A 23,827-nucleotide genomic window follows, 5' to 3' on the forward strand; every position below is an offset into this window, starting at 1 on the left:
TCGCTGTGATGGTATGTCAAGTTGTATAACAATAGATTCAAATTATGGATATGCTTATTTTCTTTAGCACTTGACTTAAAGTATGGAAATCCACATAATGTAAATTCACATTTGGTTCTACTATGTAATACCAAAAGCTTTTCAACACATTTTATGATTTGATGCCTTTTAATTTTCAAACTGTTCCCTAACATCAAAATTACATTTGAGTAACCAACTACATTTTCTGTACTTATGCTATTTATTAAATAATTAAAACTAGCCCCTGGAAAACATTTGTTAGTCACTGAATGGTTTAGGTATTGGCTCATAATGGAACCAAAATCCTTACCTAACTTATCAGAAATTATTAGAGTCTTTTTTTGAGCCTTTTTTGGCAAATTAAAACTTTGTGAACTTAAATTATTATCTGAGATTGAAGGAATTGGAACAACATTATTATTACATTGCTCATTATGGCTCAAGTCAATATATCCAGAATTAGATAAAACACTACAGTCCTGAGTAACCGAAGGTACCTGATTTGAACATTGGCATTTGTTACTTAATGACTCAAAACGGGCCATATTGTATGTACCTAAGGCTAACAACTCTTCAGCCGCTATGATTTGATCATGGATCTGACTTTGAGACAACTCATATTTAGCAGTTATTTCCTGCAAGGTATTTTCCATCTGATTTAGTTCATGCTGTAAACTTTGTGTTTCATTTTCATATTTTTCCCTGGAATTTTCAAGTAAAGAACAGTAAGTGTTTACTTTTTTAATTAATAGTGACCGTTCTTTTCTTAAAGCCAGGTTTTTTTTACCCCCTAGTTACCTATGTCACCAAGGCCCGCTATACCATACTATAGCGGCTCTGTGTAGAAATACTGTAACATTTGTTGTTAGCTGTTCAATATATTCAAGTGTTACTTATTTATTAGTATAGGCGATATTATTTACTTCTGCTTGCTCCCTCAACTACTTATATAGGGAGGAGAAAAAAGCCTTGAAAATTAGCGTTACGTCACTATTTCTTCAATTGAACTGCACTTAAAAACGATGTTCGTAAAAATAATAATGATTCATTAGAAGCTATAAGCTGCTGTCACTACATAATAAAAAGGTCAGCACAAGGGTGCATAAAATAATAATCCAAAACAAGGGGGAAGTATGGACTAAATCGAGAAGAAACTATGAATTTTGATGCGTCTATTTAGATAATGTTTATACATTTTTATGAAATAGTTTGTCAACAATTTTGAACATAAAATGAAGGTATAGGAAACGCGTGTTCATTTGTTTGAAGCTTACTAATCGAGTTTATTGTCATTTATTTAAGAACAAGTTAATTATAATTATTCTTCGGAGCAAAGTTACTACCGATTTAAACCTTAATTTTTAATTTGTTGACAAACATTCCACATTGTATGTGGCATTAGTATTGTGTGCCCTGCTTCATTTCACTGGTCTGTAGCCGTGTGGTACGTCGATTCTCTTTCTACAAACGCTAACGAAACGAAATTTAAAAAATGGTCACGGTAATCATCGACAGGTCACGTGATCGAGAAGCGTTAGTAGGTATTGTAGAAAGAAAATCGACGTGCCACATGACTACAGGCCCAGTATCTAGAGAAGACATGGGTGACCAAGTCAAGCTGGACATGTCATCGATAAAAAATGGTGCCACTAACATGTGCTTTGAAGCAAAGGTCAATGTTGTCGTGATACATGAGTGTGCCACTTAGTCTGTAACTGCCGACGGCACGCGAGGCGCGTAAGGCTGGCCGCAAACACGATTAGTTATTTAAATCGCCCCAAATTACCACTCGCAGTCGCTCACTGTAATTGGTTCGGAATAATAAACAAATTAAAATACAACCGAACTGCTGAAGCTCATTGAACTGTAAAGGTTTTGATTTCAAACATTTGCTATTACGTACGAGTTGGTACTTTTATGTATCTAATTAAATCTTATTTAAATTATTCTCACTGTGTATCAGTGAGAATAATTTAAACCGTCATCTCAGATCGAAAAAAGAAATCTATAGCTTTTAGCGAAGGTATTTTTAATAAATGTACTAAGTAACATATACAGGATGTCCCGTAATTAATGGTTAAAGCGCAAATGATAGATATTCAACCTATTTATGTTACCTTTGATTTTTGGAAAACTATTCAAATTGGATACATTTTGGATAATTAGGTTGAGTAACTACCATTTGAGTTTTATCCATTAATTACGAGACATCCTGTATGTTAGATACAAATTAAACAAAAACAAATGGGTTTTTGACAGTGCACACCACTGTCCGAGTATAACTGTCACTAGAGATATCCATAGAAAGTGGTTCTACCGTTCCTTTCATTGTCAATCTCTGACATACCTTATGTTTCAAATCTTTCGACACAACCAGAAAAAAAAATTAAGGATCGACTATTTCATTAAAAACTTAATTTACTTCACTAAAAAAAGGTTGACTCTTCTGTATATAAAATGAATTCGTCATTAAGTAAATTGAATTCAATATACACTTTTTCGTCATTATATACGAGTAAATTCAATTCTTCAATACATACATTGATTTCTTCCGTATATAAACTGAAATTGGATTCATGTTGGACACCTTGCCAGGATTGCGATGGCTTAGAGACACCCTTAAAAAGCTTTCCTAAAAAGTTCTACCCCTCCCATCATCGTCAAGCTCTGGTAGAGCTTATGCGCTCAATCAAATCCTCCGTTGACGCTGCTGTGGTCATACAACACATGCACAAACAGAAAAAAATAAGGGTGATCTTCATCTAGCTTCATTTACTTCACTCGAAGAAGGTTGACTTTGACTTAAGATCAGCAAAGTACTCTATGGAGTAGTAACATTCTTGTATTAGAAACTTTTTAAGTTTTTCTTTAAGTGTAGGTTTGCTGATGCTTCTGTCAGCCAGGTGTTGTGGCAACTTGTTATAAATTTTAGGAGCCATGTGTAAGATACTTATAGTACATAAATTGGATTCTTCAGTATATAAGTATTATTCTTCAGTACATAAATTGGATTCTTCAGTATATAAATTGAAATTGGATCCGTGTACACATAACCTTACCGGCACGGCGGCGGCTAAGTAAACTTCCGGCGCGCCGGATGTGAATTCTCCCATTTGGCGGGAACGGAGAGCACTTCCGGCATTATTTGGTATATCGTTTTGTTTCGTGGTTCCCCTCGCTTTTGTTTTATGCGGGTGTTTTCTTGGGCAGTTAACCTTTCTTCGGTTCGGTGCTTTATCTTTTGTTAATAAAACGAATATTATAACTGTGTTTCTTTGGATCGCAATTCTAGAGAGCGAACAATTAAAGTACTGATTTATTGTCAACTAGCGGACGCCCGCGACTTCTTAACTCTTTAACCCCAATTTCACCCCCTTCTTATTTTGTTTTTGTAATAAAAAGTATCCTATAACATTCTCCGTATTAAACCGCGCCAAGTTTCATTTGAATTCATACAGTAGTATCGTGATCGAATAATAGAAAAACATGGACAGACAGACAGACAAAAAATTAAAAAAAAATATATTTTTAGCTTCAGTATCGATTACCCATCGACCCCCAACAAAAATTTTCAAAATATCTTATAGGTACAGAATGTACAAAATGTACAGAATTCGTATTATAAGTATAGATACTAGATGGCGCTGGCGTCAGTTATGCCACGGTAACGTTTGGCGTTACAAATGGTATAAGTAAAATCTCATACTGCGAATAAATGTAGAGAATTCGATCAGTTTTATTATAAGTATAGATTTATACATTTTAATTTTTTTGAGCAAATCTAATAACCAGACAGATATATGAAGCAAGTTATATCATAGGACCCGGTCATTATCATTAACATTCTTACATCACATATGCCCACCAACCCGCGATGTGGCAGCGTGGTAGGTCAATAGCTCCATATCCCCTCTTCTATAAGGAGGGTAGCCTGGCTCTGGAGTAGGACGTCAAAGTAGGCTATATAAACAATTAAACTAACTTTTAATGGAAAGTTTTGTTAACAGGTATTTGTTATAAGTATGATTTGGTTTCATTACTTACACAAATTAAACATTTTCTTACCAAACCAGAAAGTTGCTCTTATAGAAGTGAGGGTAATGAAATTCTACAAGAGGAATTACATTCCGTCTTTAATTAGTCCGAGTGTCCCGCCTCTACTCAAGTTTTTACATTCCGAATTGCGGGCTGACTGTACTTTAATTTTGCTTTGATTGGACCCCGGGGAATATTTGATTGGGTCATTGCTTGTTTGAACATGTTTTTTGTTAGAAATTCCTTCTTTAAGGCTAATTTGGGAAACCTTTCTGCCGCATTGGTTTCCGTAAAATAATGACTGTCTAAATGCTATTGGATGTGTCAAAAATCCCATTACTTTGGTTGTTAAACCTACCTAATAGATTGAGATACTTTGCAGCACCGTCGCAATGTCAAAAAAAAGTATTTCCGGTTTCTACCAGATATACTTTTTTTGACAATGCGACTTTTTTTATATACATTTATTTATAACATTTGCCATATATTTATACATAAGACCAATAATCCCATTACCCTCCAACTAGTCGGAAAAGACTGTATTAGAAGTGAATACGACAATAGTCCATCGGGGCAGGGATCAAACCACCATCCCTCGGTGATGATTCCGGCCGCTTTACCGCTGAGCTATTGAGTATGCTCCACGATCTTGTTCCTGCTTCTCCCTTCTACCACAAAAAAACAAGTCGCCATAAAGGGTGGCATCCCTACGTCGTCGACATCCATACGACCAGCACAAAACGTATCGCTTAAACGTTTCTTATTCGAACTGCCTTCCGGAGTCCGTGTTTCGTGACACCTACTATTCATACACCTTCAAGGCACTTTTTAGACACTTTTTAGGTAAGCTTTGCCGACGTTGGGGTCCCAAAGTGCTGAGATGGCGACCCCGCACTAGTAAGTTGACCCCTCATCAGGCGGACTGACGACATCAAGCGAGTCTCAGGGATTCGCTGGATGCAGGTCAGTATCGTGATGTTTGGAAGTACAAAAAGTTTGGCCTACAAAAGGCCTATGTCCTGCAGTGGACGTCCATCGGCTGATAATAATGATGATGATGATGATGAGGTAAGCTTTCCATCATCATTGCTTTTCATCAGGCAGGAAGAGCGTGGTATATCTAAGCCCCATCCACTCTCCTACAGGGAGGCTTAATCTTCAAGGTAGAAAAAAAGGCTGATAATTTAAAAAATGAATTTTACGCTCACAGGTAAATAAGATATATACAAAACAACTCGGATTCAAAAATTGCAGTCAAAGACAGGCAGGAACACTTAAGGTGAAAAATGCGCCATGAAATTCATTGTTTATGGCGATACATTCACAAAAACAATAACAGTACATTTCGGGCGTTCCTTCCTACGCTGTCTGGACATTACAGCATAAAGCATTCCAATTTGGCGGAATAAAAGAAACGTAGCCAAGAAAAGGGTCCATGATTAATACGCGGCCAGTAATGTCCGTGTTTTGTTTAAGCAATGACACGCAAGCGACTTTTTGTTTTTAACGCATTTTGGAACAAGCGGAGTTGGAGCCCTAGTCTGAAACCTTACTTGAAAAATTCTTTTACCATAAACACAATAACTGAGAGCTGCGATAGTGGATGCTGCCTAGTAGATATGACCTCTGCCTTCGATTCCGGAGGATGTGGGTTCGAATCCAGTCCGGGACATGCACCTCCATACTTCAGATGTGTGCATTTTAAGAAATTAAATATCACATGTCTCAAATGGTGAAAGAAAAACATCGTGAGGAAACCTGCATACCAGAGAATTTTCTTAATTCTCTGCGTGTCTGCCAATCCGCATTGGGCCAGCGTGTTAGACGATTGGCCTAACCGTTCGTTTTATACTAAGTCAATTGAGTATCCTTGAGACTTGCTTTCTTCCTTAGCCACCAAGGCCCAAACTCCATAATTACCTACCGTACTTATTTGGCAGGAGCTTAGGCTGACAAAATTATAGCCTTCATAAAATGAGATGTCTGTCTATATGTCGTACAACATTTTGTCTTGCGACACGTCGCAAGTGCTCGCGAATGTCGCGTCAGTCCTGACGTGGGTCATTAGTCGCTCCCGCCCATTCATTCGCCCCTCCATCAGGCCAGTCATTCGTTCAGTCGGCCCACGACCACCTGGGGACACTGTTTCGTGTCTGCCTGTCGTTTTTAGGGTTCCCAAATGAGGACGGAAAATCTTGCCTCTTCATATCCAAACATTACATTAAGGTACATGTAATTTCTTAAGTTGCTTGATAAGAGTAGACACCTTATCGCTGCTTAGCGATAAGGTGTTTTGCGTACATTTTGTTGTAATTAATATGTTTATACATAGTTAATTTGGATTTTTTTTTCAATTACATTGATACGCATTATGCTATACATTTACAAAATTAAATAAGGCGCTTGGTATAGCAGCCAAAGTCAATATGACGGTTTGACTAGCATTGCATTCATAAGACGAAACATTTTTTTTAATTATTAGTATAATTTGATTACAAATGAAAACATGGGGCAAAGTAATTTATTAGGTATTATTTATTATATTATGTATAAACATAACATCTAATCATAATAATTAATTTTGAAAGAAAAAGTTAAAAAGCGGCTTCATAAGATAATAAATAAGGCTTCATAAAATAGTCTGTTTCATAAGATAATTTTACAAACTTAAAATACTTGATATTAGTTTTATTGTATTGTAATCGTTGTTTTTTGATTTAATTCAAACGAAATTATCAAACTATACTCTTAAGACAAGCTATTTCTACTTTGTACGGGACCTTTGTAACTAGTAGAGCTCTAACATGCCGATGTTTTCTTTTAAATAAAGTTCCAGATTGACTGAGTTTTAACAGTTTGTTCTAATAATATAATATTTTGAGAAGTTAAATTATACTGCTCAAACGTAAGCGAATGGGTTATACAGTTCCCAATTAAAACCTATTACAATTTTAAAGTTAATATTCTACTATACACAATAATACGACAACTTGATTAAATTAAACCATGAAGTTGTTTTAATTACCAATCTTATTTATCTAAAAAGAAATACTTAAGGGAAATAAATGAGGACGGAAAGCCTTACCCCTTCTTACCCTAAAATTTACACGTCCTTGTTTCACGGAGTGAGGAACCACCGGTAGTTTCGCCTACCAATGATATTTAATTTTATTTGCCTATTCGATTACAAAATTAGAAACGCCGCGAACAAAAACGTAGGTAGCAATTTCCTGTGGTGATTTGGATGATTCAACTATTTTTCAATCCAAGTAACCTGGGTCACAGTAAAGATATTACAAGCAGTATAATAACTCGGCCGTATTTTTGAAATAAATACCTACAGCCGCGCGGTACGTAAACATGTGATACACCCTATGTTCAAGGTGCGTAGGTATAGCTCGCGTTTCGACCTCTAGTATGAAGTCCAACTACTGGTTGTAATATCTTTACTGTGCCTGGGTGTTATACCAAAAGAATTTAATTCAACAAATTCTCGTAAAACAATTCTTGCACTAATATTTACTTAGGGCGATAGAAAAGTAATTTTGCAAGCGCTTTGTAGCGCTTTCCTCTAGACGATCGAGTGCTCAAAGCGCCGGTTAAATTCCGCAAGGTGGTAGCCTCTTTGAGTCTACAAAGGCGTACTTTGAATTTTTACTCCAAGAATACGATACTTCTAGACAGAATTGTAAAAGTAGAAGTATTTTTTAAATATTTTTGAGTGTTACTGAACAGCCCATTTTAATAGCCTACTACAGAACCCTGCCTCTCCCCTTATCATCATCATTATCAGCTGATAGACGTCCACTTCGGGACATAGGCCTTCTTGCATGGACTTCCAAACAAAACGGTCTCGACCCGCGAGCATCCAGCGGCTCCTTGCAACCCCCTTGATGTCTTCGGTCCACCTAGTGGGGCGTCGACCAACACTGCGCTTTCCGGTACGGGGTAGCTATTCCAGCACCTTGGGACCCCAACGTCCATCGGCTCTTCGAACTATGTGGCCTGCCCATTGCCACTTCAGCTTCGCGACTCACTGAGCTATATCAGTGATTTTGGTCCTCTCCTTATAGAAGTAGCAATTTGGAGCTTTGACCCACCATGCTGCTACTTTGCGTTGGCTTTGGACTTGACAGGCTCTAGAAGTTAATAGTTAGCTTTTTAGCGGGTTGTGTCGCCACCTGCTTCTCAGCTCCAGGCCGTTTCTAGGAATGTATTAAGAACAGAGTGAAGATAATTTATTAAGATTTCTTAATAGTTTTATAGTCCAACCTGTATCCAGGTCTAAAATAGAAAATAAAAAATGAAAATACCTTCTATAACAATGGAGGGCAGACTTTTAAAACCTGCTGGCTATCAGGGGTTTAAACTCTTTTATACCTACCATAATACGAAGTTCTAGCAATCGCAGACACTGTCCATTGGGTAGGGTATATTAAGGAAGAAAATCCTCATCTTCATAAAAACTGGAAACAAATAGACGTATTGAACACAATTATCAAATTGCGTAATTATACCGAAACTTCCTTTCAAATTATGTTTTAAAAGCTATCAACTAAATCGAGAATTTCTATACTTTTGTACTAATCCTCGTAGTGTTTTAATTGAATGAATACATAGAAAGACAAAAGAAAGCATTCTTATCTCTCGTCTCTTTTAGAGGTCTTTGTAGTTTTTCCGAATCGGTAACTGCGAGTAGTGAGCGCCGGACGTTTTGTCCGGTCGCTTCCGGGCGCGCTGTCCTTGGCTGTGCTTTCGATTTTATGAGTCCCACTGCGGTAACAAAGCAATGTGGCTGATACTCTTCGATGGTTTGTATAAGCTTTGTTCTTTTACAAACTGTGTTCCAGGCGGATGCTTACAAATTAGGGCCTATTTCAACAGGGTTAGGTTTAAGGTTTTATAGTGATGACCTACGGATCCGAGACTTGGCAGATTGGGCAAATAAGGTAACGTTTGTGGGTACTGGTTAATTATTTGATGGAGTACCTACTTTATAGAACCGTGAGAATACGATAATACGACAGCTCTAGGTACCTAACACTAGTTTCTTTTCAGGAGAATACAATTAATAACCTTTTTAAATTAGGTAATTAAAGGAGAGTCCCACAAAGTACCTACCGCCCTGTGTCCAGCAACCAAACCTTTCCGATCCGAACATAGCAATGCTGAGTGGTAACAGAAATCACCTTGGCAGTACTGCTTCCAACGTGCTCTGTCTACTCCAGTGTACACTACAACTGAAGCTGAGTGTGAAGTCTCAAATATCTGTGAAGCTAGCGTATCTGTAATGTTAATTCGCCAACAGTGCCCGCAATGGGAGACAGAATATTATCCCGAGCTATAAATTCGGGTCTTAGCCGCCACCCTAATGAGGTAATCCGCGTAATTCCACGCTCACCATCAAGGGCGGTGGGTAATGCGCTATCTGGGAGATTTATAGCTGATACCTGATGTAGAGCTAATGGATAGGTATTTTTATTGAAATCAGAATAGCTTCGTGTAATTGATATCATCTCACTCCCCTGTTTGTCCCACCTTGACTGTAACTACTTTTAAACAAAGAAGTAATCAGCATATTAAATCGAATGCGGAATGGCGAACTGAAAATGTCATTGGTCCTTTTTAGAAAGAAAGAACGAAAGAAAAGTTTATTCAAAATACAAATCATACAAAGAAAAGAGAGAAAAAAAAAACAATAAATTAAATACATTGCAACTTGCATGATGTGATCCTAAAAGGGTCACCACTCAGCATATTGCAGTATCCGTAAGGATACCGCGCTGATCTTCCGTGGAGCCATTAAGGTGACGTTTGGATGGTATCGAGACGTGCGGAGCGCCTCTAACAAACATCGACAAATATAAAAAAGATACAGATACGTAAATTAAATAAAAAAATATTACTAGTAGAAACAAGTAGTAAAGCCAATTATAAATAATAATACAATAAATAAATGATAACATAATAATTTGGTAAATAAATATTATAATAAATTAAACAAAACAAAGGACCCATTACTTACATGTTTTCTATTAAAAGATAATGTTTTCTAATTTTGGTTTTAAAAGTGGTCTTGGATATTTCTAAATTACGAAGAGGAGGACTTTTGACAACCACTATCAGATGTTATAATGGCTGTGATCTACACACAAACTTCCTAATGCCAGGCTGAGAATTGAACTGAAAACTTAGAAGAAAGAAAAAGTAAATACATATTTCAAAGCCTGGCCCAAGACTTAAAATCGTGGACTGTGTAATTACAAGCAACATAAGCAAACTACTAGATTAACGGGACCGATAAGAAGTCTGTAGTCAGCAGAAAGACGGTACAAAACTGATCATGATGATAATAAACCCATCAAACCAAAACCACTTAAGTAGTGACACAATGACCGACGCTGTTCAGCTCTATCGAAGTTTCATAGTAATCATCATCATAATCAGCCGATAGACATCCATGCTGGATATAGTCCTCTTACATGGACTTCCAAACCAAACGGTTTCAAACCGCCAGCATCCAGCGGCTCTCTACAACTCGCTTGATGTCCTCGGTCCACCTAGTCGAGTCGACTAACACTGCATTTTCCGGTGTGAGGTCGCCATTCCAGCACTTTGGGACCCCAACCTCAATCGGGTCTTCGAACTATGTGCATATTGCTGCTTCAGCTTCTGTCAGAACCTACAAGGAGAATTTATAATGTTTATTTCATGAAAAAAACATTATTCATATATTTAATCAACTACGGTAATGAATAAGGAACGTGCGTTGTCAACTACGAGTACAAACAGCTAATGTTTTATTTGTCAGTAAACTATTCTAACGGGGTTGCTGTCAAAGATAAAATAATCGCTTAAGTCTCAATGTCAAGTGAGTATTTTGTAATGTATGTTTTTAATTTATTTATCCGTAATTATCGACTATACAATTTCCATATCATCACAGAATAATTCAGTAAAAGGTAGATAAATTCAGGAGTGGGATCGAGCGCGTGTGGGGGGCCGTCTAATTCTGATCAAACACTAGATGCGGGCGAGAGGGCGGGAACGAGCTGCCGACGATCTATTTTTTCTACTAAAATAGATCTTGATCAAAGACTCGAGGAGATCTGTAATCCTCGATTTTTTTAAACACATTCTTCATAGACGTCTGCTAATTGTTTTCTCAAACTTAAAACACTTTTTTTAATTTCATTTATTCCCATACATTACACCATCTCTTATTATTTCAACCAACATTCATATGACCTTACTCGTATGTATTGAAAAAAGTGGTCCTGACACTAATTAAAATTTTAAATTACTAACCTTTTTATGGACTTTGAAGAATTTATCTTTTTGTTATCAAGCTGTTCATTATTATTCGAAAGTATGTTACGACACCAAAGGCTTTGTAAGTCATTTCAGTAAATTGCACCGCCATAAAGTACAGTGCAAAATGGTTTTTCTTAATACTTTGATTTTACTTGTAACTAAACTTGTTGGTTTTTATAGGATGACTAGACGTAGCCTGCTTGTAAGAGATTTGGATGTGATAAAGAACATATTGATAAAAGATTTTGAATATTTTGAAGATCGCGGTATTGAGTACAATCTAAAAGGTTTGGGCGGTAATCTTTTTCATGCAAATTCAAAAATTTGGCGGCCACTAAGAAATCAACTTTCACATTTATTTACAAGTGGAAAATTGAGAAATATGGTTGCCTTAATTAACGAAAGAGGAGATATATTCATCAATCGTCTTAAAAAAATTACGGAAACACAAAATAATCAAGAAATTAAAAAGCTTATTGAAATATTTACCACCTCATCTATTGTGGCTTGTTCTTTTGGACTTGATATCAACACAGACAGTGGAAAAATGATGGAAAAATTAAGAGAAGTTAATAATGCTGTTTCAGTCAGAAGTTTTTCACAAGACGTAGATTTATTACATCCAGGTGCACTTAAGTCATTGAATTTGTCATTCTTTAGTAAAAACATAAATGGATTTTTACTTGAATTAGTTAATGATATTATACTCGCAAGAAATGGTGTACCTAGTAAAAAAAATGATTTCATAGATACATTGATAGAGTTAAAAAATCAAGGTAATATTACTAAAGTAAAAAATGGTGAGGATCCGAATAGCGCATCTGAATATCAAGAAATGACTAATGAAATTTTAGCAGCGCAAGCATTAATTTTTTTTATAGGTTCAGAAACTTCTGCAGCTGCTTTGGCTTTTACAATGTACGAACTAGCTCTGAATCCTGATATACAAGAAAAACTAATTGCAGAAGTTGATGTAGTTCTAGCCCGACACAACGGCAATATAACGATTGAAGCAATTGCTGAACTGTCATACATGGACAAAGTATTACATGAGACTCTTCGGAAATACCCGACAGCAGATCTAACTCGGCGTGCAAAAGCCGATTATAAAATACCTGGAACAAATATTACTATTGAAAAGGATGTAACTATATTGGTGCCACTATTAGCCATAAGTCGCGATGAAAAGTACTACCCGAATCCCAATAAATTCGATCCAGAGAGATTTTCTGCAGGGAATGATAGCTGTAGACATCCTTGTGCTAATATTCCTTTCGGTACTGGTCCACGGCACTGCATTGGTAAGATGTTATAATTACTAACATTTATAGAATTATTTTCTAAATCTTACAAATATGACCAATATTATCGTTCCCTTTCGATTATTTTGAATAATTGTGTTAGAAGTACTTACGACAATAGTCAAATAGTCGAACCCATAACTTACTGATGTTGCAGTGGTATGCATGGTGCATTTACAAGGCGAAGGTTCTTGGTTCGATCCCCAGTTGGGCTGATTGAAGTTTTCTCAATTGGTCTGGCCGGTGGGAGGCTACAGCCGTGGCTACTGACCACCTTACCGGCATAGACGTACCGCCAAGCGATTTAGCGTTCTGGTGCGTTGTACGTGTAGAAACCGAAAGGGGTATGGACTTACAAGTTAGCCCGCTTCCATCTTAGATTGCATCATCACTTACGAGTATCATCAGGTGAGATTTTAGTCAAGGCCTAACTTGTAAAGAATAAAGATTCCGACGAATTGATAACCTCCTCCTTTGTTTGAAGTCGGTTAAAAATTAGTTATTTAGCTTTCACGGCTAAACTACTAAACCGATATTAATAATTCTTTCACCAAGGGAAAGCTACATAGTCGACTAGTAACATAGGCTATATTTATCCCCCACAGGGGCGTCCGCTGGTGTGTTATTAATAACAGTTATAAAATTTCAGGTAAACTCTTTGCTAAGTACCAGAGCCGTATATGTTTGATTAAATTTTTCTCTACTTTTTATGTCGAGAAATCCAAGGATACCCAGAAATATATAACACCTGACCCAAATCGGATTACGTATGCAGCAAAGGGAGGCATACATTTGAATATTCTAAGAAGAAGAATCCCACAATGAATTTATGTTATAAAAATAAAAATCTAGAAGATACTTTGAATAAAAACTTCCTAATTCTTTTTAATGTAATAATTACGTGTGCAATTTTCAAATAAACATGTTTTCTATGACTTTTTTGATTTTACTAGTCTTTAGACCCACCACGCTGCTTCAATTTGGATTTGCAGGGATTCTTTTAAGATCACTAGGAAAAGTTAATAAAAATAACGACCGGGATCGATGGCTTAAAGTTTAGGCTTAGGGTGCTCTCTAAGACACGGAAATGCAATCACCCACTTTCTTCCAACTCTGGGCTATGAAATGGCACTATACATTTCATAGAAAAAAAAATCAGTATTACGTAACCCAGGACTTGAATCCAAACTTTCGTGATGCGAAGCCATCCTAACCACTGGACCGAGACACTTCTTCAATACGTACACACATTTTATTGACAGTTACTAGAACAATATCAATAAAATGTTTAATTGTAAGCCTTACGACTCTGTACGCATTCCCAACGCATCACCAGGTATGGCGCCCCACATGAAGGGTCTATAAAATTTGTCATTAATCCCATTAAAGTACTTACATAAATAACAATAACACCCACCGACTTTTACAACAAACATTTTATTTGAAAGTTGATTAGTTCAAAACATTCAGATGCCTTCAACCGTACGATACGACTACGATGCGACTTTACAATTTTATAATCGAGTCATGCTATATACTCTACCAATGTTAAGTTTCATTTTCATACTATAATTTTCCTATAACAATCACCAATTTTAAAGCACAAAATATAATATAATTCTTCGTCTTTCTGTCAAGCGATTTCTAGCTGCTTGATGCTGATTTTTATCAAGCATAGCAAACTCGGAAGTGGCACTTTTAAAATGAATTTTTAAAATATTAATATATAATAGGGGAATAAAATAATAGCATATGATTCTCAAAAATAACAATTTTTTTTAACAGCGCGGAAAAGCAGCCAGTATTCTTGCCACCGTTCCACGTGGGCATGATTTGCATTGTTATTAGGATAAGTTACGTACCTTATATTCCTTATTGTATTCTTTCTTAATAAAAAAAACAACTGATTACTATCAAGTTACTTTTTCGTGAGTAACTTTTTTATTTACGAAAATTTTTGATTCTGGTAGCTAACTGAGTTCCCAGGAAATAAAAATTTCCGAGCGTCAGAATTAGATAATGTACCACGCAATTTGTAGGATATTATGGCTGTTAAGTTGTATAACTATTAATTATGCAACAGTAAAGAAAACATCTGGTTAGTAACAACTTTTGATAAACTACCATCCTCACAACTTGGATCAGTAACGAGGTTATTAAAAATAGTTAAGCTACTCACGAAAAATTAACTTGATAGTAATCAGTTGGACAAAATGTTCTACGGATCCCTGACTATAAGCTTGGCGTTGCGAATCACGTCAGAAAATCATAAAGAAATCTTGTAGTATAAAAATTGTCTGACGTGCGCCCATCAAAGTGAAGCTACAACGGTAATGCCTTGCTCCCATAAAGATAACGTTACATCACAAACAAAGTAACTAGCAAATAAAATTACTACATATGAGAACTGTCTACTGACAAAAAGAACACAGCGGGTACAAACATGTTAGATATCACATTATTGAGTTTTTTCGGGATGAGATTTTTCGGTATAAGACTTTTTTGCTATATCGTTCGGGAAATTTTTATACTAGCGGACTGCCCACGGTTTCACGCGCGTTGTTTGTATTCTCATAAGAATACGGGTATAAAATATAGCCTGTACTGAATATATATTATTGTGTACGCTAGAGAATTAGGTGCGAGAAGATTACCAGCAAAATATCTCTATAACTTGCTTAAAGACCATGGCCTCTCTAATACGATCTTACCAAATTTAGCTAGGCAGGGAGAACAACAGGAGAAGGGGAGTGATAATCGATTGTGAAGGAATTCCTTAACCCTACGCCTGTTGGTCACAAGTCCAGGACTCCGTTCGTAGTTTTTCTCTCTGCCATGCATTGGACCCAGCACCTGAACGGTGAATCTATGGAATGCTAAGATATCCGTCTCATAAGCTAACTAGAGTCGTGATAGCCAGCCCAGTGGATCTGTTCGGACGGTGTAGATTCGAGTCCGGTCCGGGGCAAGCATCTACGACTTTTCAGTTGTGTGCATTTTAAGAAATTAAATATCACGTGTATCAAACGGAAACCGTGAGCAAACCTGAATACCTGAGAATTTTCTTAACTCTCTATGTGTGTGAAGTCTGCCGATCCGCATTGGGCCAGCGTGGTGGACTAAGACCTAACCCCTCTCATTCTTAGAGGAGACTCGTTTCTCAACAGTGAGTTATGTTGTTAAGTTAAGCCGAATTTGTAAGCTAACTTACCCCTGAAATCTTAAAATAGTGAATATTAACTGAATTATTTCACCGCGACTATTTGCCTCTACTGATGACGGTTCACGTTTTGCGCAAAGGATCAGCCTGACTGTAACGCGGAAATACAGCCAGTATACTAAACAACATTCAATATGAGCATCTAGTATAATCACATAATATAAAAAATTCTAAGCTAAAGCTTTTAAGTAAGTTAAAGACTGGCCCATCATGACTGAGTTTTACTTTTGCGTTGAGCATATCAAAAATATAATCCTTATATTATATCAGTTTTAATTTCATGATAAAATTGTTACATATATTTCTCAATAGAAAATATAATACTCGTGTATCGCATAGAACTTCGTATTGTAGTGAATTTGTGATAAAAAATTGTGCGGCGAAACTTTTCATGAAAATAGTTGGTGAATCAGTTTTCTCTGTAAACGGCTGAACTGGGTCGCATACAGCGGAGATCTTCGTGGAAATGAAAAAAAATATTGTATGTGATCAAGTTATTTTTTTATCGCAAGATTTTATTAAAAAATATATCATTTATTTAAAAAAAACTTTTTATAAACACAAATAATTATTATTATCTGCCGCCAATTAAACAATATTCATAAAATTATTCTATCTTAAATGTTTATAGAAAAAGTTATATGGGTACATAATACGTATTATATTAGTAGGGAGTCATTAAATATCCAAAACAATAACTTCCAAAAACCTCAATACACGCGCATTTGCGTTGGGAAGATGGCTGACGGCCAGTAACTAGAGTCCTTTTCATGAAAGAAGTCCCGCGGCTAAAACCTGAACTGAAATTGACAGCGCCTTACGCAAATGACAAGAAGACCGCCATTACCAATTGACAATGAGGGTCTAAAGACATTAGTTCTTTCATGAAAAGGACTATACAAATTCGTAGGCGTCGGCTAGTTAAATAAAGAATCTAAATAAAGAATTTATTAAGAAGTCATAAATTCTCAAGGTTTTGTATTTTGTACGTTACCGTTGCATTTAATTAAGATAACATTATTTTTATATCATTATCGTACCGACTTTATTTGCATCCTATCGTCCGTTTAATTAATTAAGTATTTCTAAAGTACCTAAGTAGCATTTTTCTTTTCACATATCGAGAGACAATTTTGATTTTAATTACAGATCAAATATCGAAGTCTGGAAATGTTTAAACGAACTGCTCGCTGGGGGAATTGGTGTACTGTCCAATTCAAAAGAAACAGCGATTATCCTCGATACATATAAATAAAATTGAAGAATCTGTGAAATCAAAATAACTATGATTTTTCAAGTGCTAAATAGCTATTCACACGATACTAAAACATAAATAAGCGTTTTTTTTTAATTATTGCCTGTCTGTCTTTCTGTTTGTCCGAGCTAATCGCTAGAACAGTTGAACCAATTTTAATGAAACTTCCACTAGAAGAGAGACTAGCTTATGCAGCAACATTAAGACTACTTTTTACCCAAAAAATATATGTTCCCATGCTTTCATGGTGAACTCGCAACTTCGTACGTTTGAAATTCAGTTTTTCACACACCCCGCGGGAACTATGGATTTTTCCGGAACAAAAAGTAGCCAATACGCATGCATAATAACCTCCCCTTCATCATCATCATCGTCAACCCATATTCAGCTCACTGCTGAGCTCGAGTCTCCTTTTAGAATGAAAAGGGTTAGGCCAATAGTCGACCACGCTGGCCCAATGCGGATTGGTAGACTTCACACACGCGCAGAGAATTAAGAAAATTCTCTGGTATGCAGGTTTCCTCACGATTTTTTTCCTTCACCGTTTGAGATATTTAGTTTCTTAAAATACACACAATTGAAAAGTTGGAGGTGCATGCCCCGGACCGAATTCGAACCCACACCGGAATCAGAGGCAGAGGTCATATCTACTGGGCTATTACGGCTTATTTAATCTCCCCTTACTTCCAGTGAATATCCCATTAAAATCGGTTTAGCCGTTCCAAAGATTAACCTGGACAATAATTCTTGTCTGTCTGCCTACATAGTTTGATTGTGTTATTTTGATATCACAGACTTTTCAATTTTATATAATTGATAAACAGGTTATAACGCCGCCTCATCTCGTGACCTAGCCCGCGTTCAAATAACAGAACTAGAGCATCTGCTCTCGGAGCACTCGATTCTCGAGATGTTTTTTAAACATTTTCCGCTGCGATATCGAGAGTGCCGGCAGCTCAATCGATTGTGCGAACAAAGAATATTGTTGCAGAATTGCTTGTCTTTAATGTATTGCTGTTAAATGTTCCAGTTTTTCTAGAGGTTTTAATAACGGAAAATTTTGATTGTTCTTCTATGAATTGTGCAAAATTTAAACAATTGTACTGGCAAATATAAATTTGATTTTTTTTTTGATTTCATTATTTGAACTGATTGGTCATACGTTTGGCTTTTTATGTTTAATTAAAAAAGGATTTTGTGACGATTTCATTGGTGCAGATGCAAATCCAGGCATACTTTTCAGTTAATTTAGAATCTACAGTTCTTTTTCATAAATAGTTGATGATTTCAGTCGTGGCGCTGGTATTTAATTATTATTATAGAGTATAGTTCTTTGTCACACATCACTCAATAGCCATGTCTATTAAAATATGACCAATATTTCCCTCCTCCCTATTAGCCGGAAAAAATTATTGTTTTAAAATTGTACTTAATTAATTAAATAATAACAATTCATCGATATAACTGTACAAAACATCTATATTCTTTATGATTATGACAATGCATGGATTATAATTAACGGAATAATTAAGTAATGAGTTGTTTTAAAAATTGTGACTGATTAATAATAACAATTAATGTCTACTTTAAGTTAAATTAATTGTAAAATATTGTGAAGAAGAGAAAATAAAAGGCTTTTTATTATTATTATTAGCCGGAAAGATCATGTTAGTAATGAATCTAACGCATGACCATACATGATGTAGAGTCCGGTCTATTTGCCGTGGATCTATTGAGATTTCTAACATATATGTATGGATAAATCTCTCAAGTTAGCATTCAAGTATTAATAGTATGTAATAGTAGGCCAAGCATGAGACCAACACCAACTCGTGGCGTGAAATAGACAAAATTTCGGACGAAATTCCGGTTGCGCCGCTATTGGTTTATTTTGTCCATTTCTCTGTACAAGATATGTCGTTGGATGCATGTTAGTAGGTAGTCGGAAAAGGTACATGTATAAAAATGTCTTCATAATTAAATTTTTAGTGTCTAAATTTTATTCTTTGTCGACAAAAATAATACGAAGTCCAAAGAGTCATCCTAGAAGTTAGAAGCAAATGCCTGTAATAATATACTTTCGAGTTTTATTTTCAGAATGTCTTACGAGTTAACAGCACTTTTCTCTGGTGATAGTGGACTTTTGTTGAGCAATTTGAAACTATTTCGAAAATCTTTCGTTGTCTCCGTTTCGATTACGACAAAGGGTAAAAATATTAGATTAATTCGATTTAATAATATTATTTTGACTCATATATGATTATTAAGTTAGGAAGGAGGCTTGATGATGAACGTGGCAAAAAAAAAGCCGCGACTGTTATATTTTGACGGCCTCCGTGGCGCAGTGGTATGCGCAGGAGATTTACAAAACGGAGGTCCTGGGTTCGATCCCCGGCTGGGCCGATTAAGATTTTCTTGATTGGTCCAGGTCTGGCTGGTGGGAGGCTTCGGCTGCGGTTAGTTACCACCCTACCGACAAAGACGTACCGCCAATCGATGTGGATTTTCAACCTTCTCCTAACAAATTAGCCCGCTTCCATCTTAGACTGCATCATCACTTACCATCAGGTGAGATTGTAGTCAAGGGCTACATAATTAAAAAAATATATATATTTTATTATAATTTTTTAAATAACGTTTTACCTGTCGTGGGTTATTTAAAATTGTTTTTACTGTTTAATATAGCCGTGATAGCCCAGTGGATATGACCTCTGCCTCCGATTCCGGAGGGTGTGGGTTCGAATCCGGTTCGGGGCATGCACCTCCAACTTTTCAGTTGTGTGCATTTTAAGAAATTAAATATCACGTGTCTCAATCGGTGAATGAAAACATCGTGAGGAAACCTGCATACCAGAGAATTATCTTAATTCTCTGCGTGTGTGAAGTCTGCCAATCCGCATTGGGCCAGCGTGGTGGGCTATTGGCCTAACCCCTCTCATTCTGAGAGGAGACTCGAGCTCAGCAGTGAGCCGAATATGGGTTGATGACGACGATGACGATATTCCTGTCTAAATACATTCCTGTACACAAAATGTGCAACATAGCTGTATATCTCAATAAACAGTAAGCGATCTGATATAGTGGAAATGCATCTGCAAGCTTATTCTACATTCCATCAGAATGATTTATGGCCACGGTATGTGCTACACTAGAGTTTGTTCTCGTGAAAATTGCGCAGTAATTTCTCTCCTGTACGTCATGAATTTTCAAAAAGTTTCTCCCGAAGATTAGTTCTTTAGAGCGGCCATTTTCTAGGTACATTTTACATATTTAAGGCGTTACTTGCGCGCGCCTAAAATAACTCTTTTTTCTGATATAGTGTGGCTACGAAGTAGATAGTAGATAGAAAAAAATATTGTAAGCTAATTTTTTTTTATATCAAAAAAATTTAGAAAATAACCTATATATTTTCTGTTATTTATTTAATTTTATTTATTAATTAACTAACGCCGCGCGGTTTTACCCGCGTTGTTCCCGATCCCGTAGAAAAATATAGCCTATAGCCTTCCTCGATAAATGGGCTATCTAACACTGAAAGAATTTTTCAAATCGGACCAGTAGTTCCTGACATTAGCGCGTTTAATCAAACAAACAATCAAACTCTTCAGCTTTATATACCTATTACTATAGATTATCGCGACGAAGTTCATGTATATGAACTTCAAAATTGTTTTAATCGACGCAATCAACTATATTTATTAAACATATTCAGTGTTAATTTCTTTATCTGGAAAAAACTCTCGGTGTGCGAGACAAACAAGGACTCGGCCGATGTTTTGTTAACAAATATAAAGGTAAAATATTATAAGTATTAAGGAGTTTATCCTAAAATCTTGTTTTTGAAAGGCGCGTTAAATCCCTTCTAGCAAAAAGAAAGCACATAAATATATTGAAGTTCGCTTTTATAAACTTTCCTCCTGTCCGGAGGCTCTTGCGTAATCACGTTATCTCTCTTTTTCGTTTACAAAGTCGTTTTTAACTTGGAAAATTACAATGGAGTCGTGTCTTTGTTTTTTGAGTTCTTTGTATCAAGATTAGTTGTTTTTTTTTCAAGAATGTTTTTCAAAACCTTTAACAGCTCCACTATATTGCGAGATTTACTCATGTTATGAAGGTGGAAAATTTTTCAGCACTGTATTCCCACCGTAAATAAGTAACTACGGTAGAAATTATGAAACTACCGTCCAAATATATAAAGCACATTTTTAAATATTTTCCTCAGCATATTCGGCATAATAATAAGAAATCATTTACCCAGTCTCCAGTTGCTTAGCTCTAACAAAGTTGTACAATAACAGAAAAGTATAGACTAAATAAATATTTTGAAATAAAAAAAATTGCAGACTTTCTGGCTCAGATTTGGTCTGGTCGTAGGCATCTGCCGTATCTAGTTAGAACTCTACGGTAAAAGACGTACGGCCAAGCGATTCAGCGTTCCGGTACGATGGCGCGTAGAAAACGTCAGAGGTGGCTGAAAAAACTTGCAACGCTTTACGCTTCCATTTTAGATTGATCTTCCGAGTAAATTCCATCGTCACTTAACCTTAGGTGAGATTGCAGTCAAGGGCTAACTTTATTCAAGCTTCGTCATTAAATAAAATAAAAAAAAACTCGGAAATTGCACACATACCTACTCAGTGATAAAAATGAAACAATTAATTTTCGCTCGCCTTACCGTGATTGTAATTTTAAACGTTTTGTTTAAAACTGGCATGTTTATTTTACGAGGCAAATTAAATGTTCACAATACCTGTGTAGCAGTAAACATTTATTGGAATGTTTACTTTAACTTTCGTTTTTAGCAGTTCAGGGTTTTACGCATTATAATTGCTAAATTATGCAATTTTTTCAATAAAATAATTTCGATTATTTAAATTAAAAACATATTTAGAGTTAAAAGTTACATTGCTTCAAACATTTATATTGTGAAAAAAGTATAATATCTTTTGTTATCATAGTTTATTCATGTGTTAAAAATGTCTTGTGTCCATCATAGTCAAGGTCAAAATATCCTTGACTCTATTCAGTGAGAACATATTTTGTTCATTTTGAATTCTCATCAGCCTGAAGTGTAGGCGTTAAACCTTAGTTAATTATAATGACACCGGAAAGCATAATTAATTAAGATCTTAATTACGAGTATTATGTCAAATATTTTGCTTGACAAAAACAAACACGACAGTACTACTCTGGTTGGTGGACCTCTAGTCTCAACAAAACTAATTTACTACCACACATAAGACTATAACATCAATCCATACAACACTAAAAGATAACATTTTATAGAGAACAATGCCAACATAGTTTATGAAAAAGAAAAAAGGAAAAATAATGGAGTATTGCCTCCTCGTAATTCCATTTCTAAAAAGTAGTCCGAACTGAATACGAAATTAGCATTTTATCGGACCGGAAGTTGTATATTCCGGATGGATACTTCCTGTGGACTTAATTAGGGAAGCCGAACCGAATTTATAGCTAACAACTCAACGGGAGGCTTCCACAGGCTTTTGTTTGTTCAGATCCAGTCTATTTATGGTTGTCTAAATCTGTAACCTAGACTATTATCTAACGAACTGTCTGATTTTAGCCGATGCATAAAGGATGTTTGTTTTCCAAGTATATTGTGTCTGTCGAGAACCAGACTACCAAGAGCATCCTCATTTAATTTCGGTAATAGGTACCTACCTATGATTCCTAGACTTGGTCGCCTTACTGTGGGCCTCATAAGAAGGCTGAGAGTCACACAGCGGCGATGGAACGAGCTAAGAGTATATCTGCGTGATCGAATCAGAAATGAGGAGATCCGCAGAAGAACCAAAGTCACCGACATAGCTCAACGTGTCGCTGAAAGCTGAAGTGGCTGTGGGCGGGGCACATAGTTCGAAGAGCCGATGGACGTTGGAGTCCCAAAGTGCTGTAATGGAGACCCCGCACTAAAAGCGCAGGTCGACCCCCACCAGGTGGACTGACGACATCAAGCGAGTCGCAGGGATTCGCTGCATGCAGGTGGCTCAGTATCGTGATGTTTAGAAATCTCTACAAAAGACATATGTCCTGCATTGGACGTTCATCGGCAGGTATGATGATGATGTTGATGATAATGATGATGATGATGAATACGAACGATATAGCGTGTTACAATACTAGACGTATCTAATATATAACGAAAAAAGGGTGTTTTACGTTTTCCAAGTCTATCTGTGTGTCTATCTAAACAGTAGCAAGACTATCAGGAGCATCCTCATTTATTTTTTTTCGCATAGGAACGATGTAGAATCGAAATACCTTGATGGTTTCATTGTAAAACGTGCGTAAAGAATATTCTGGCGGATCTGTGTGACGTTGTCGCTCGGATTTGTCGGTTTTTCGCGGATAATAGCAAAACAAGGTGTCTATTTATAATAAACTTCCGAAGAAGTAACGCCTATTCAATAGTTAGAATAGATAGATATAGAATAAATAAAGGCTATTTGGCTAAGATCTGACATTTAAAAGTCCGTGTACCTATAGCATTTATCAATTTAACGAGATCGTAAAAGGTCTCAATATATTCCACACTGTCTCGTACGTCATAAAATCAAGCCACAGGGTATCAGCGGGGGGTATTATAAAACTCAACGTCATTCTGTGTACATACAATACGAATTTCAACCTTACTGCGTGCGTTTTAGAGTTGCTTTT

The 23,827-nt window shown here is 36.3% G+C and overlaps 1 protein-coding gene across 1 annotated transcript; it reads left to right on the plus strand.

Moving 5' to 3' along the window:
- The first annotated feature begins 6,186 nt into the window (after positions 1-6,186).
- Positions 6,187-13,606, plus strand: LOC112044641 (cytochrome P450 6B1-like). The gene is made up of 2 exons (XM_024080543.2): positions 6,187-12,671; positions 13,321-13,606. Exons 1-2 carry the CDS (start codon positions 11,495-11,497, stop codon positions 13,494-13,496), a joined length of 1,353 nt encoding a protein of 450 aa, XP_023936311.1. The 5' UTR covers positions 6,187-11,494; the 3' UTR covers positions 13,497-13,606.
- The last annotated feature ends 10,221 nt before the right edge of the window (positions 13,607-23,827 follow it).

The sequence above is a fragment of the Bicyclus anynana genome, chromosome 21, assembly GCF_947172395.1.
Source record: "Bicyclus anynana chromosome 21, ilBicAnyn1.1, whole genome shotgun sequence".
Taxonomy (NCBI): domain Eukaryota; kingdom Metazoa; phylum Arthropoda; class Insecta; order Lepidoptera; family Nymphalidae; genus Bicyclus; species Bicyclus anynana.

Bases quoted from the DNA above. Each gene is read 5' to 3' on its own strand.
- LOC112044641 (XM_024080543.2), top strand. From the start codon at position 11,495: ATGGTTTTTCTTAATACTTTGATTTTACTTGTAACTAAACTTGTTGGT. The intron at 12,672-13,320 runs GTAAGATGTTAT...ATAAAATTTCAG, and splicing joins TGGTCCACGGCACTGCATTG to GTAAACTCTTTGCTAAGTAC.